We start from the raw sequence: 14009 nt of genomic DNA, 5'->3' as shown, positions 1-14009 counted from the left end.
GCTTTTGTATAAAATTCTTCATAAAACCCAGAGCTGATAAGGGCCCTTATAGCACAGGAATACCCATGAAGAGGGATTGGCCTCCTTGTACAATTTTAGTGACATATGGTATCGTGCTAATTTATGTGTGTGTCTTTTGAAAAACAGAAAAGGCCTGGGAAATGCTTAGGACTTAAAACTGAAATCATGTGAAACAACGTCACAGTATTTTAACTTCCCTGCATGTTTTTACTTCTGTAACACAAAGGCTCGATGCTGTTCATCAGGTTTAAAAAACAGGATTCTAGTGTCTGGCGTTCAGTTTGCCGGCCATTGAAAAAAACCTGTAACGTGATCATTCAGCTGGGATGGGACTTTTTTGGGGTGGTCCATGATATTTTCAGATTTGATTTTTCTGGGCTGGGCTGGGCCATTTGAGTTGGCTTGTTGAGTTTTAAGATGTTCCAATTCTGGTAGTGCAGTGGTTTATTTATGTTTGTGTGTGGGGTGTACGATACCGCACTGGTTAGCATTGCTGCTTTGCAGTGCCGGGGCCTCTGGGTTCAGTTCCTGGGCTCTGTCTGTGTGGAGTTTGCATGTTCTCCCCATGTTAACATGGGTGTCCTCCGGATGCTCTGCTGTCCTCCCACAGTCTAAAGTCATGCTGGGAGCTTAATTGGCTTCTGGGAAAATTGTGTGTCTGTGTGTGTGTGCACTGTGATGGACTGGCATCCTGTCCAGGGTGTATCCCACCTTGTGCCCGTTGCTTGCTGGGATAGGCTCTGGCTCCCCCAATATATCTGTACTGGATAAAGCAGTTTAGAAGGTGGATGGATTCTTTTATCACACCACCTGGTGCCTGATGGTCTTGGCTACAGCAGCCAGTGCAAGATGGCGTTTGCTGGAGAGGTGCTGATGCTTTCCATTCATGTTTTTTAGGGCACTCTAGCAGCCGATAAGAACGAGATCTTGTTTGCAGAGTTCAACATTAACTACAACAACGAGCCTCTACTCCACAGGAAAGGCACAGCTCTGGTCTGGAAAAAGGTGAAATGCAAAGACAGCAAAGTCTTTCATGAAAACATGCCGTTTACATAATTCCTGTTTCTCCAAGATGATCCTTCATCTTTTGTCTTATCCAGTATTTGTGTCTGTTAGTCAGGAATGCATCTTGTGTGATACTGTGTGATACCGTTTTCATTCCTGTACACCAGAATAGCTGACCTGCATCGGGATATAGCAGTGTCTGCATGCGTGTAGTTAGATTTTAGGCTGCTTGGCTTTTCTGCATTTTGAACCCCCCCAAAAAGCGTAACTTTTTAACCCCATTTTTAAATGCATTCGAAGTTCAACGAAACCGTGACGAAACCAGTGAAACGTGCGAGCGAAGAGCAGGAGAAGGAGGTGGTGGTGACGCGCAGCCGGAGCAGAGTCGTCGCCCTGCATTGTGACATCATCGGGGACCAGTTCTGGCAGGAGCACCCCGAGATTCTGGAGGGGGAGAGCTAGCCAAGCACACACCTGACGGCGCACATTCCCCACGGGCTAAACACCAGCTCTGGCTGTATAATGGAAGGCCTGAGCAGAGGAGGGGTCACAAACAGGTGGAGCTGTTTATCTCTGGTGCCAGAAGGAAAGGAGGAGACGAGTGGTTTACCTAATACTCTGGCCTGGCTTTCCTTCAGCCCTGCTGTGTCAGCTGTGAAGTGCTTATCTACCCTGTTTTCTGCCCAGAGGTAGTTGTAACTGAAATTGGTGGGTTTTATAACCACAGGTGAAAAGATGGGTGTGATTTTTTCCATTTCACATGGAAAGAAATGGTGAACAAGTAAGCGCTTTAACTCCGCAGCAATTATATTACGTGGAAAAACAGTAGTAGTGATGGGCAGACCTAAATCTCAAGAAGGCATTCCATGATGAACATGAGCGCTGATCCAAAGCTGGGTCACTCTGTAGTCGCATCTCTGCTGTCTGTAATGTTGAATTAAGCTACACCTATGTCTGTACTTCATGCAGTTTTTAATAAAGCAGTGACTGGATTTGTATAGGGCTCTTGCATGGTTTTTTATATTGGTTTTATGTAGAATTTCTTCCTTTCAACTTCTCATTATAAGATCTTTTAAATGAGGTTGTGAGATATGTAAGCTACTAAAACAGCCATGTTTAGCTTTAGAAACCACCAGCTTCTTTTTTTCCTACATCCTGTATGTTTTGCCAGTGGTTTAGTTATATGGGGCGGCGTGGTGACGCAATGGTTAGCATTGCTGTCTCGCAGCGCTGGGTACAATTCTGGACCGGGGGACACTATCTTTGTCGCTGCGTGGAGTTTATGTGGTCTCCCTGTGTATGGGTTTCCTCCCACAGTCCAGACACATACAGGTAGCTTAACTGGTTTCTGGGAATAAGGGCCCTGGTGTGAGTGTTTGTGTGTATGTTTGTGTCTGTGTCTGCATCCCACCCAGTGTGCACCCCACCTTGCACCCATTGCTTGCCAGGGTAGGCTCCAGCTCCCCCACCACTCTGAATTAGAGCACAGAGCAAATGGATGCATGGTTTATCATGCATCTGTTATTGGAAACGCCTCCCACGTCAACAGCCAGTATTGGTGCTCGACGACCCTGGTGTCCCGGGTTCGAGCCCGAGTCCTGTCAGCAGCTGACCGAACACTGGCGAGGGTACGGTGGGGTAGGGCTCTCTCAGCTTCCTGCAAACGCAGCGCCGGTATGGGGGCAGATTGAAGGGGGCTGCCTGCGCTCCGTCGTCCCCTATGTGCACCCTCGGTGTCCACCCCTGCGTCTCGAGCTGTGAAAATCGCACAACTGGAGACTGGGGAATGCAGTGGGTGTAATTAAAAGCAACTGGTAGATGTTTTTAAAAACTAAACAGCTCAATTAAAGAGTAGAAGGAGGGTTGCAAATGACAGAAGGCCATTTGGTCCATCAAGTCTGGTGGTTAGGAGCTAATCAATCCAAGATTCCCCTCCAACTGGTTCTTAGAAGAAACCAGGTTTTCAACTTCAACAACATGGCTGGGCAGCATGTTCCACACTCCCACCACCCTCTGTGGAAAGAGGTGCCTCCTGTTCTCAGAGTTAAATGCTCTTCCTTGTGGTTTCCCCTGGTCCCTATTTTACTGGTGATTCTGAAGATGTCCTCTGGGTTGACTGTCAGTGTGTCTGAGGACTGTGGATTCTCCACGTACTCTTCTCGGTTCAAGAAAAAAAAAAACAAAGGAAAACCACTTATTGTTGGAGAGGCCTGTGGTCCAGAGGTGGGACTGCCTTCTGAATGGGACACCAGTCCATCAAGGTGGCAATTTAGAGACCCCCAGCTGACCCAAACACACGGCTGTGGAAGGTGGGATGACTTTCTAGCACCAGGGGGAACATGCAGGCTCCACACAGAAGGTACTCCAGTCTGGAATCAAACCCAGAACCCAGGAGGAGTGAGGCAACAACACTACCCACTCCACCACTGTGTTGCACGACAGTGGTTCACACATAATTATCAGTTAACCTAAAAAGTGCATTTCTAAAACACTCAAACAAAAACACTTTTTAACGTCTTCCTGCACAACTATGCGATTTTATTCACGGATCCTGTGAGCTGTCTCGAGTCCCAAACGATTCAGACCAGATAAAAAACGGAAAGTTATTAACTTTTATTTTCATTTAACTAAAAGACACTGATATCGTGTCTTAACTCTACCATCACTCAATACAATTTATTAGCTTCAAAAATCTCTTCAGGCACAGCAGTCATTAAAAAAAAAACATCCTCCTTGCGTATTCACACGTGTGCAAGATGCGTGGGGTATCTGAACGCATTTCAGCTCCCACGTGTTTCAAGGGCAAAGGGGTCGCTCTGAATCCCGGGAAAGAATCCGTCGCGGATGTGAAGTCCAGATGAATGACTGGTGTTCGTGTTAGGGTGTCATTTTGATTGTTCTGATTTCGAGCGGGGTGAGAGGGTGTGTGATAGTTAAAGGGGTTATAAGACTTCTGTCACATACGGTTCGTGAGAGAAACGCTGTTTTAGCGACGACGGATTCAGTTCGTGAAGGTGAACCATGGCAACCTTTTGACGTCTCGCGGGTCGCCGCGGTCCCTATTGTGACAGCCGCTGCGCGTCGCGCCTGCAAGCCAATAAAAGACCCCCCCCTCTCTCTCGCGCCGGCAAGGTGTCCGTTTTGAATTCCGGCCGTTCCAGCCGCTGTCTGTCAACGGAAAGGGACTAAGGAGCGACGTTGAGATCACAATTAAACCCAGCCGGAGGCCCGCAATGGACACACGCCCAGGACCCGGGGCAAAACCAGCAGCGTCACCCGCCACAAGGAGTGAAAATCGCTTCAGAAAGGAAAACAAAAGCCAGGCGCGCCAGAGCCGCTCCGGCTGCCCCGGAAAACCCCAAAGTGACGAGTCCGGCCGGAAAGAGGAGCAAGTTAAGACCGAGGCAGGCGGGCCCTGTGAATTACGTGTCCAAACGGTCCCCAGGCGGGAAGATATACCGGTCATTTTTAAAGCGGAGAGGTCCTCGAGTGGGAAAACCGTGGTGGGAGTGGCGGTGAAAGAGAAAAGGAGGAGAAGTGCAAACGGGGACGATGGAGGAGTGAAAACCGAGGAGGGCCGAGTGGCGGAAGGCGTGGGTCACCCCCGCGCTGGGCCGACTCCCAGCGGCCAGAAAGGAGAGAAGAGCGACGGGGCTTTCGCGACGCCTCGACCGCTCCCGCCCGAGGACACGGAACGGGTCCCGCCCAGCGGCGCGGCGGCGGCGGGGCGGGGAGGAGGCGCGGCCCCGGCGGTCCTGCACCACAGCTTCCCGACGGCCTTCCTGACCGCCGAGCCCATCCGGCTGAGCAGAGTGCCCTTCCCCGCTCTGCCCATCGCGCTGCAGCCGCTGGCGCACACCTCCGTGAAGGTGGAGACCAGAAACGTGCCGCTCACCCTCCCGCCGTCGGAGTCAGGTAACTCCGCGCCCGAGGTCACGCAGGGCTGCAGAGGGGACAGCTGGCTTTGACACTGTCTCCGCTAATGTAGGGATTTTTGAAATGCTCTGATTTTTTTTCTATACTTATGTGCAAAAGCATTAAACATAACATTCGCGATCAATAAGAGCCTACGATACAGAGAGAACGTTTTTTTTTTCAGATTCAGCGCAGTGTGTTTTTCAATTATTCAAACCCCCATTTCTTTTCTGTAGGTCAGTTCAGTTTATTCTACAATGTATTTTACTAGACGTCTACACAGAAGTAGATCATGTTTATGACTAGCTGGATAACGTTCCATGCTTTCACCCAGCAGAACATGCTCCTTATATTGTGCAGATAAAGTTGCAGATTGTGCAGATATAGTTTTAGTTACATATTTCTTGTATGCCAAGATTTCAGTAAGTTTCAAGGAAGCATCATAAAAAGTGTCTGTTGGAACATAAGGCTGCTGCTGGAAGAGGTCTTAGTGGGGGGCCAGTAGGGGCCACTCATCCTGTGGTCTGTGTGGGTCCTAATGCCCCAGTATAGTGATGGGGACACTATACTATAAAAGAAAAAAGACGTTTTCCTTTGGATAAGATATAAAACTGAGGTCCTGGTTCTCTGTGGTCCTTAAAAATTCCACATCGTATCTCAAAAAGAGTAAGGGTGTAACCCCAGTGTCCTGGCCAAATTTCCCCCTGGCCAGTCATGGCCTCCTAATAATCCCCATCAATGAACTGGCTTCATCAATCTGCTCTCCTCCCCACTGATAGCTGGTGTGTGGTGAGAGTACTGGTGCACTATAGCTGCCGTCGTATCATCCAGTTTGGGGCTTCACACTGGTGGTGGCGGAGGGGAGTCCCCATTACCTGTAAAGCGCTTTGAATGGAGCGTTCAGAAAAGTGCTGTATAACTGTAACGAGTTCCACCTTTCCTATGGAGAAAGTGACCTCCAGACTTTGAGCCTGCCCGTGATCGATTCTCTTAATAGGGGATTTTCAGATTCCTTGCTGTAAGGAGCGAAACGGACACATCAAGCGCCCCATGAATGCCTTCATGGTGTGGGCCAGGATTCACAGACCTGCTCTGGCCAAAGCCAACCCCACCGCTAACAACGCGGACATCAGCGTGCAGCTGGGAGTGGAGTGGAACCGGCTGTCCGAGGAGCAGAAGAAGCCTTACTACGATGCGGCGCAGAGGATCAAAGACAAGCACCGAGAGGAATTCCCTGGTGAGTGAGAGATGGAGCCAGCCGAAGCACAGCAGATTTGAAGCAATCAGCACAGCTATTTTTACAAGTCCAAGCGCTGCTAATTTATTGGGCGCACGTCGCTGCCAGTTTTCATGTGGTAGAAGTAAAAGAGTATTTTTGGCTCTTACTCTTGTTATCCTGACACTATCAGGGGAAGTGCTCGACTCCTTTCCCACATTCATGCACACATATCACTGCTAGTGATCACTGGTGTGATTAAAGCTTTTTTAGCCTTCCCTCAAATCATCTGCTTTCTATCTGCATGCAACGGTCAACTCAGACTTCATGAGTTCTTATTTGTTCTTCACAAATTCCAGATTTTAGATAAATGAATAACTGAAAAGCATTCAGTTCCTGTTGATGCAAAGGGAGATGTGCCAGTAAGCAACAAGAGGGTTGTACAGACTTCATGCTGAGCCAATCTGCTGTTTTTTCCTATCCATGCAGTGAGTTGGTGTTGAGATGGAAATAGTTTTAAATTATAAGAGGATTATGTCAAGGAGCATCAGGCACGCATACTGGAGAAAGTGACACTCTTTCAATTTCATACTTTATCACTGCAGTCATCTTAAATTGAAAATAGCTGTCCATGATACCTAGAAAGCTAGGTTTGTAACACTTGAACTTGAGTGTAGAAGATTGTTCTTCTATTCATTCTTTTATTCTTGATCCAAAATGTAATTACTTTTTTTTTTAAATGGAGTAATATAGTGAGTTCATTGTTTTTGGATAAACCCTAATCACAAACGAAGATTCTGTGTCTGTGTTGCCATCACGGCCATAGTGGAATAAGGCCATTCATGGTGACAATGTTCATACACACTAACCGAATCTTGGTGCAGTTGTTTAATCTCCAGAAAGAAAACATGGAACACAAGATGGTATTCTAACAAGGAGTTCAGTCCAGAAAGAAAAGATCTATAGCTGCCATCCGAACTGATTCGTGTCTCTGATATGTCATCTAATCTAATTGGTCTAATCTTTCAATGATGGTGCTCCTGTTTTATTAGGTTGGGTTTATCAGCCAAGACCAGGGAAGAAAAAGTGCTGCTACCCCCCTGGTATCATGCCGTCCTCAGTGCCTGCTTCCTCGCAGAGCTGTACACCCACAGCTGTGGCCGCTGGTCCGGCTGCCTGCTCCATGGCTGCCCCAGTGGTACACATAGGCTCCAGCTACCCCTCGCCTGCAGGTGAGTGCAGGGAAATGGAAAGACACGGGCTTGCTGTGACTCTGGACCTTCCCAATAAGCAACCCAACTGGCGTTTTAAAAGCACCTGGCTTTTGGCATTGTTTTGAAAACAAAGCGCAACATCTTCTGTAGAAATTCAATATTTTCTTGCGGCACTAGAAAAAGAAAAGATGCATTCCTAATGTTTTTTTTTTTAAATACGTTCTATGAAACAAAGCAATGTTTGTTCCACTTACAGTTCACTGTTAGATAGTGTGGTGATAAAAATACCCTTAAGAGTTCATGGTTGAACATAGATATATTTGACCATCCCCAAGTCCCCAACAAGTCCTAATAGGAGATAAAACTAACTCATTTGACAAATAACACACCGTACTCCTTGATTTATTTTTAAAAACTCGTTCAGTATTCAATATTTTTGTGAAAAGTAAGTGCACCCCTTGATCAGTAACTTGTGGCAACCCCTTGAGCAACAATAACTTGAATTAAACGTTTCCTGTAATAGGCGATTGATTTCTCACATTGACTGGGAGGTATTCTGTCTCAGTCTTCCTTCACCTCTGTGATATGTGAGGGTTTTCTTAGACCCACAGCTCTTCTCTGGTCCTGCCAGAGAATCCCAGAGGCTTCTGGAAGGGTGAAGGGTGTAAAGGGTGTAGGTCTGGACTTTCACTTGGCCATTCCAAGATCTTTTTTTGGAGCTGTTCTGTTTGTACATTTGGTTGTGAATTTGGTAGATTGGTCTCTCTTGGGTAGATCGGCAAAGGTCTTGAATTTTCTTCATTTGAAGATGATCTTTCTCAGTGGGGAATGATGGACTTCATATTGTTTAGAAATGGCTTTGTAACTCTTCCCAGTCTGATGAAACTGTCGAAGAAAAGTTTAGAAATTGTCAAAGAAAACTCTTCACTCAGGTTAGGTGTGGTCAAGCAGAGTGCTTTATTCATGCGCATGAGGAGGATATAATCATGCAGACCTGAGAGCAGCCTCTTGTACAGATCTGTGAGTAACCTCTCCAACGAGATGGTAAATGCAATGAGTTTTATACAGCAAATTCACATGGGAAAGCTCCTTCTAAGTTTCCATATTAGGAGTTGTTTTTCTCTAATTGACCACATTCATGCAAAAAGAAGTATATAAATAAAAGGTGTGAAATGAGGTAGACATTCTGCTGTTGTAGCATTAATATAAAAAAAGTCAAATAATATGCTTGCAATTGTTCTTTCATACTGTTGCTGGGTAAAAGACTTGTTTCAAAGCCAACTTGTCACTATCTTATACACTTTAAAAAAGGTAAATACTAAAATTCTTCATCAAAACAAATAATGGAAAAGTAGAATTTTGGTGTTATTTGTCAAAGGAAATTAGTTATTTTTATTTAGTACTTGGAGAGGACTAGATGAAGGTCAATATGTCTGTGTTAAAAAAATCTGGAGGGTGTACTTAGTTTTTCACCACATTGTATATGAATGGTTCAGATCTGTTCTGGATGTGCAGAATATGCTGTATAATATATTAATCAATATAAAACTCTTGCTAGCATACATGATGAAATGACAACCCTCTTTGTCCATGAATATTTGAATTCTGTCTATCTTTACGTAAAGGTCAGATGGTGTCCTAAAACCATGATGTATTTAGAAACTAGAAAAGTCAAATATACAGTTTGATTCTCTATATAAGATGTCTCTTTTGCAGGAAATAGTCAGCATTCTGTTATTCAGGCAACAGTCAGCACTGCTCAGGATTCAGCCCCAGTAACTGTGTTTCAGCCAGCTAGTCCAGTTCAGGTGATCCTTCCAACTGCCTGCCTCCCGCCTTGCCAGCCAGTGCCAGCCTCATCTACTATCCTGCCAGTAAAGACTGAAGCCAGCCACAGTGTAGCCATGCCAGCTCCCCTGCGCAGCCTGCCTGAGCTCAAGTTTCCTCTTGTGCCTGGGGATATTGTGCGTGAAAGCCCCGAGACAAAACACAGCACCCAACCTCAGTGCAGCGCTGCTCCCGAGCTGCCCAAATCCAAAGAGATCCCCCATGCCAACATGCCAGTCTGCTCCAGAGACTCCCAGCTAGGCGTTCCAGTCCTCCACCCCCCTCCCATCTTCCCCCCTCGCCCCCTGGCACACCCAGCCGCTCTCTTTCCTGCCCCGCCATTCCCCTACCCTCCTCCATTCTTTCTACCAGGACCACACTTCTTCGCACCCAGGTCAGCACCCATTGGCATTTTTGCTGTACATAATGCTAGAAATCCTATTGGATTCAGTGGTAACTCGTAAGGTGTAGCATTAACAAATTGAAGACGGGCCCTGTTGAAGAGTAATCAAAGATGAGGCTCCTTGCCATTTTGCTCATTTTCAATCCATGTGGTCTTTGTGGCAATCTTAAAAACACACCCGTCACAGGTCATAGCCTGTCATTGTCACTTCTGTTAATGAAGGCCTCATTCCTGTCCTCCTTTATGCTTGTATAAGAGAAATACAGGTTCAGTGAAATACCTGTTGTGAAGAACAAAGAAACTAACCTGCAAAAACGCACTGTTAAATTGATTGAAACAATATTTTCCGGACAACACCAAGCACAATATTGGGGGAAAAAAATATGACAATCGAAAAGGATAACAAGATTCATTGCAAAGTGAGATTTCCACATTTTGTTAGCCAACATTTAAAAAGGTTTAGTGCGGAGAATAATTGGAAATCCCTTAAATTACTGTGTGTTTCACATTACGAGCCACCGCTGTTTAAAATGCAGTCCTAGGTATGTGCTGTACCAAATCTCTTTGGCACTCCTTTCTAGTATCTCATTTATTTTTATTTTCAACATAATTGGGAAAAGAAATGTTTTAAGTGATACTTTTAAAGTATCAGCTCTTTAGTAGTGTTTATAGTGTATATACATTAAGAGATTGGCAAAAACATCAGCGTATCATGTTAAGTTCTCACAGAATGAATTTTTTAAAAACCAAAACAAAGAGCAACTTTGAAGATTTTTGAAGTAAATTTATAAATGTAATCAATGTTATTAAAGGGTGGTGTTCTACGGCTTTCATTGACAATGGTATTGGGCATTTTAAATGCTTTATGGTGCTCGCAATAATGCGCTTTCTTATAACAAAATGGCACTTTATTTTCCAGCCCTTGTCCTTACAACCGCACTCCATTCAACTACACTGAGTACCCCAACCCCATGGCAGACTTTTTCGGCTACTATGAGGAGCACTATCAGAAGCACGAGGCCATGTTTTCTGCTTTGAACCGTGACTATCCCTTCAGAGCGGGCGTGGAGGCCGGAGGGCCCAGGGCAGGCCCGCGGCCTGGCCAGGCCTGTCCCTCCAGCCACAGCTCGGAGGAGTACCTGGGCCTGGGGCCGGCGCTGGACATCGGCGTCTTCAGCGCCCCCCTGCCACAGCCCCCCCGCCTGCAGAGAGTCAACGTCACGGACTCGGACGACGAAGAGGAGGAGGGCGAGGAGCGAGTGCTGAGGGTTTTATAACTGGACTGTAGAGGACCGTTTCACAGCAAGGCCGTGGGCTGGATAACATACTGGAATAGAAACACTTCAGATTTTCCCGTTTTATATTGCATGTTGCTCATGGTCTGAATCATAGTTTTTTTTTTTTAAGAAAAAGAGCAGCATGATTCTTTTAACTGTCATTTCTGTTTTAGGATTGTCTTGTAATCTGAGACTCCAAAGATTTTGTTCTCATGCTTACCCAGCTGTAATGGAATACTTCCATGTATGTTCCGGTCACATTACTAGAGATAATATACTGTGTATAAAATCAATGTGGGTGTTTTGAAAGGAATTTACTTCAATTGCTCCATGTCAAAAGTATGCCCCATTTCACTCTCCAATAAATTTGCTATTGAGAAGCTTTTGAGAGTGTTCTATAGTGTTCTGTTATTATGAAATGTTTTGATCACCTCTAAACAAATGCAAAATAGAAGGTGATAGTAGTGAAGTAATGGGTTGAATATGTCACATGGGGATTTTTTTCTAGTTGACATTTCTTCCTCAACTGAAATGTGTTTCCTTGTTCTGTTGTCTTGCCTGGTGCACACAGGCTATATCGGAGCTTCCCATCGTTCTGTTCTGCTTTACAGTGAAACAAAAATGTTTCACGTCAATATGTTCAAACACGGCTAATCTACTATCCACTTTTAATATGAGGTATTCTAAAGGCGCTTCATTCTGTGAAAACCCGTATATTTTCACATTCGTTTAAGTTCTATGCGCGGGGTGGTAAATCATGTTTTGGACAAAAAACGTAACATCCAGAAAAGCCCTAGCCCTGCCCTCTTTTTAATTGACTTACTAAATGGATTCAAGATTCATTTTGAGCAATACTGTTGTTGTTTTTTTAAACTACCTCTTTTATCATTTTTCTTAAGAATCAAGACGAAAGTGTCACCATTTATGATACATCACCCGACCCTCCCTTAACGACAACAACAAAAAAAAGGTTTTGGACCACAATTGTGGCGCCTGCCAGTCCGTCCTCGGGGCTCTCCTCTTCGGCCCAACGAGAGCTCCCTAGAACTGCGGCTAGCATCCAGACAAGGAGGAGGAGCTGGCGTGCACATAACCGCGATGCGAAGAGTGCACAGTCGGAATCTTACGCTAATAGCTCCTTGCGAGCTGTATCGCGTTACCACAAACCAACACAAAAGCGAGAACGCGGTACTGTATTGACCGAGGAGCTTGTATTTTTACCCCGTTTTTTTTCCCAATGCATCACTCTGTGAACCCAAGCTCCAGGCTTGGCGTTGCCGGCGCATTACAACACTTTTTTTATCTGTATGTATTTTATATCAGACTTCTAAAATGTGCTGTGCATGGACATGCAGCGTTTGGAGGTGAGTCGGATCTTCTATAGAATATATTGTTCATTGGCACGCAAATATGTTTTTTTTTTCATTTGAGGTGCAGGACTTCAACGTAAATGGCTTTGCATTTAAATATATTAATGCATTTTATGGTGACTGCAAAAGAAACGTCTCGTTGGAAAAAAATGGTGTTGGAGTTATTTTATTAACGTGCAGATTTTATTAGGAAATGCATATTCACTAGTGTATTGGACAGTTTTTGCATGTGTATGTGCATTGCTTGAAATCAAATGCAATAATTTGCTAGAAATCAAAATGAAATGCAGCGCAAAATAACACTGGGATTTGTTCATTCAAAATAAGTTAATTGAAGTAAAAATCTCTATCCGTACTATTGAAATAGTTACACCGTATTTTCTACCAGAATACGTTTCTGTGAATGTAAGCGGAATATCGACTTCAATTTTTAATTGTTCATTTTGGGCTTTTTTCTGGATCTTTCATCTTAAGCACTTCAGACATTACATTTCAAGAATTGAGAAGCCGGTTTTGCGTTACCCGGTGCTTTGACAACGCGGTGACCAATATTCCATCGATCGCTTTTCATAATTCTTACAGAAACCCAGTGGCCGGACCACAAAGCGCACAGACTTGACCACGTAGCTCAATATGAAATTATAATTCCCCAGTGGATGAGCCCTGCTCGTCAGAAGAGGTCACCTTCCAGCAATAAGGTCAGTTCATTTCAGACCTCGCTTCTTTCAAAATCCCTTAATTGAAACCTGTCGCATCGTGTAGTTTAGATAAGCTACATTTCGGTAATGCATTTCAGTGCTTAATTATTACGTACCTTGGCAAGTTTGGCACTCCAGTGCGGCTCTCTATTGAGGGAAGGTAAATATTTTACAGGGAAGATGTTGACATGAAAGGTACAACAGCCCTTCAGACACCCATTCTTTTATCTGTCCGGTTTTTGCTTTCAGTGCCTCTTCTCACTTGGTTTTCCCTTTTCATGCCTTAAATCAGCCTCCTCCGGACGCGGAAATCAAGATAACAGCAGAGGGGAAAGAGCTGGTTTTACGCCTAGAAAGAAACGAGTAAGTACAGAATTCATCCACAGAAACACTCACTGGATCCTGTTCCCCGTAGCCTCACTTTCTCCCAGGCCTGACATTTCCCCGAGAGGCATTAAAGTTGCAGGTGTAAGTGTTGGTACTGTATTTTTATTTGTGTTAACGCACTCCGACGTCGTAAGCACCACTTGATCGCTTGCTAGGAAGAATGTAAGACTCATAAACCTAAACCGGGTGTGTTTGACAGACAGGAGTAGTTAAAATGTCTTAAGTAGTACAGTACTAGTAGGAAAACTGTCAGACTGGGGGTAAAGCAGAGCCGATGCCTCATCTTAACCACGTCTGCTGCTGAGCAGCACCTTGAGGCAGTTGGTGTTCTGATACAAAGTGTGTGATGTGCACCTGATAAAAATAAGGATCACTTCCCCTTTTGTAATTCTAAGTATTTCAGAAGTTTAAAAACTTTAGCTCTTGCAAGCTTGCTACATTTACTCAGCCCTTCTGTGTGTAGATTTCTGGTGTTATGCTGTAAAAAAAAAAAAAAGTTGGTGCTTATTAGCTGCCAGCATCTGAAAGATCAGATTAGTTGTTGAACTATTTCCTTGCTCTAGGACTTTTTATGTTGATCTTGTCTGCTCCCCAAGGTGTGACAGATCACTGCCTCTCCAGCCTGAAGCTATATAGCCCTGCTAGCCCTAACCCAGCATGAAGTGCAGTGAGCTGT

At 44.9% G+C, this 14009-nt stretch overlaps 3 protein-coding genes across 4 annotated transcripts in view; all 3 read left to right on the top strand.

Annotated features, from left to right (window-relative positions):
* Nucleotides 1-2024, top strand: part of clint1a (clathrin interactor 1a) — a 55513-nt gene extending 53489 nt beyond the window's left edge. For both annotated transcript variants that reach the window (XM_015349361.2, XM_006631689.3), the window contains 2 exons: nucleotides 919-1026; nucleotides 1327-2024. In XM_015349361.2, coding sequence (XP_015204847.2) covers nucleotides 919-1026; nucleotides 1327-1488 — 270 coding nt within the window. In that variant the 3' untranslated portion in view covers nucleotides 1489-2024. The remainder of the gene's footprint in view (nucleotides 1-918; nucleotides 1027-1326) is intronic.
* Nucleotides 2025-3746: 1722 nt separating this feature from the next.
* Nucleotides 3747-11263, top strand: LOC102696843 (SRY-box transcription factor 30). Its single transcript, XM_069195979.1, has 5 exons — nucleotides 3747-4941; nucleotides 5939-6178; nucleotides 7210-7389; nucleotides 9088-9592; nucleotides 10521-11263. Exons 1-5 carry the CDS (start codon nucleotides 4260-4262, stop codon nucleotides 10876-10878), a joined length of 1965 nt encoding a protein of 654 aa, XP_069052080.1. The 5' UTR covers nucleotides 3747-4259; the 3' UTR covers nucleotides 10879-11263.
* A 60-nt stretch (nucleotides 11264-11323) lies between these two features.
* The window catches only part of adam19b (ADAM metallopeptidase domain 19b), a 39114-nt gene continuing 36428 nt past the window's right edge, over nucleotides 11324-14009 (top strand). The window contains exons 1-3 of the mRNA XM_069195975.1: nucleotides 11324-12242; nucleotides 12831-12946; nucleotides 13239-13309. Of these exons, the coding sequence (XP_069052076.1) occupies nucleotides 12116-12242; nucleotides 12831-12946; nucleotides 13239-13309 (314 nt within the window). The 5' untranslated portion in view covers nucleotides 11324-12115. The remainder of the gene's footprint in view (nucleotides 12243-12830; nucleotides 12947-13238; nucleotides 13310-14009) is intronic.

Source organism: Lepisosteus oculatus, chromosome 11 (genome assembly GCF_040954835.1).
Source record: "Lepisosteus oculatus isolate fLepOcu1 chromosome 11, fLepOcu1.hap2, whole genome shotgun sequence".
In the NCBI taxonomy this organism is placed as follows: Eukaryota; Metazoa; Chordata; class Actinopteri; order Semionotiformes; family Lepisosteidae; genus Lepisosteus; species Lepisosteus oculatus.
This window is presented reverse-complemented; position numbering and strand designations above follow the sequence as displayed.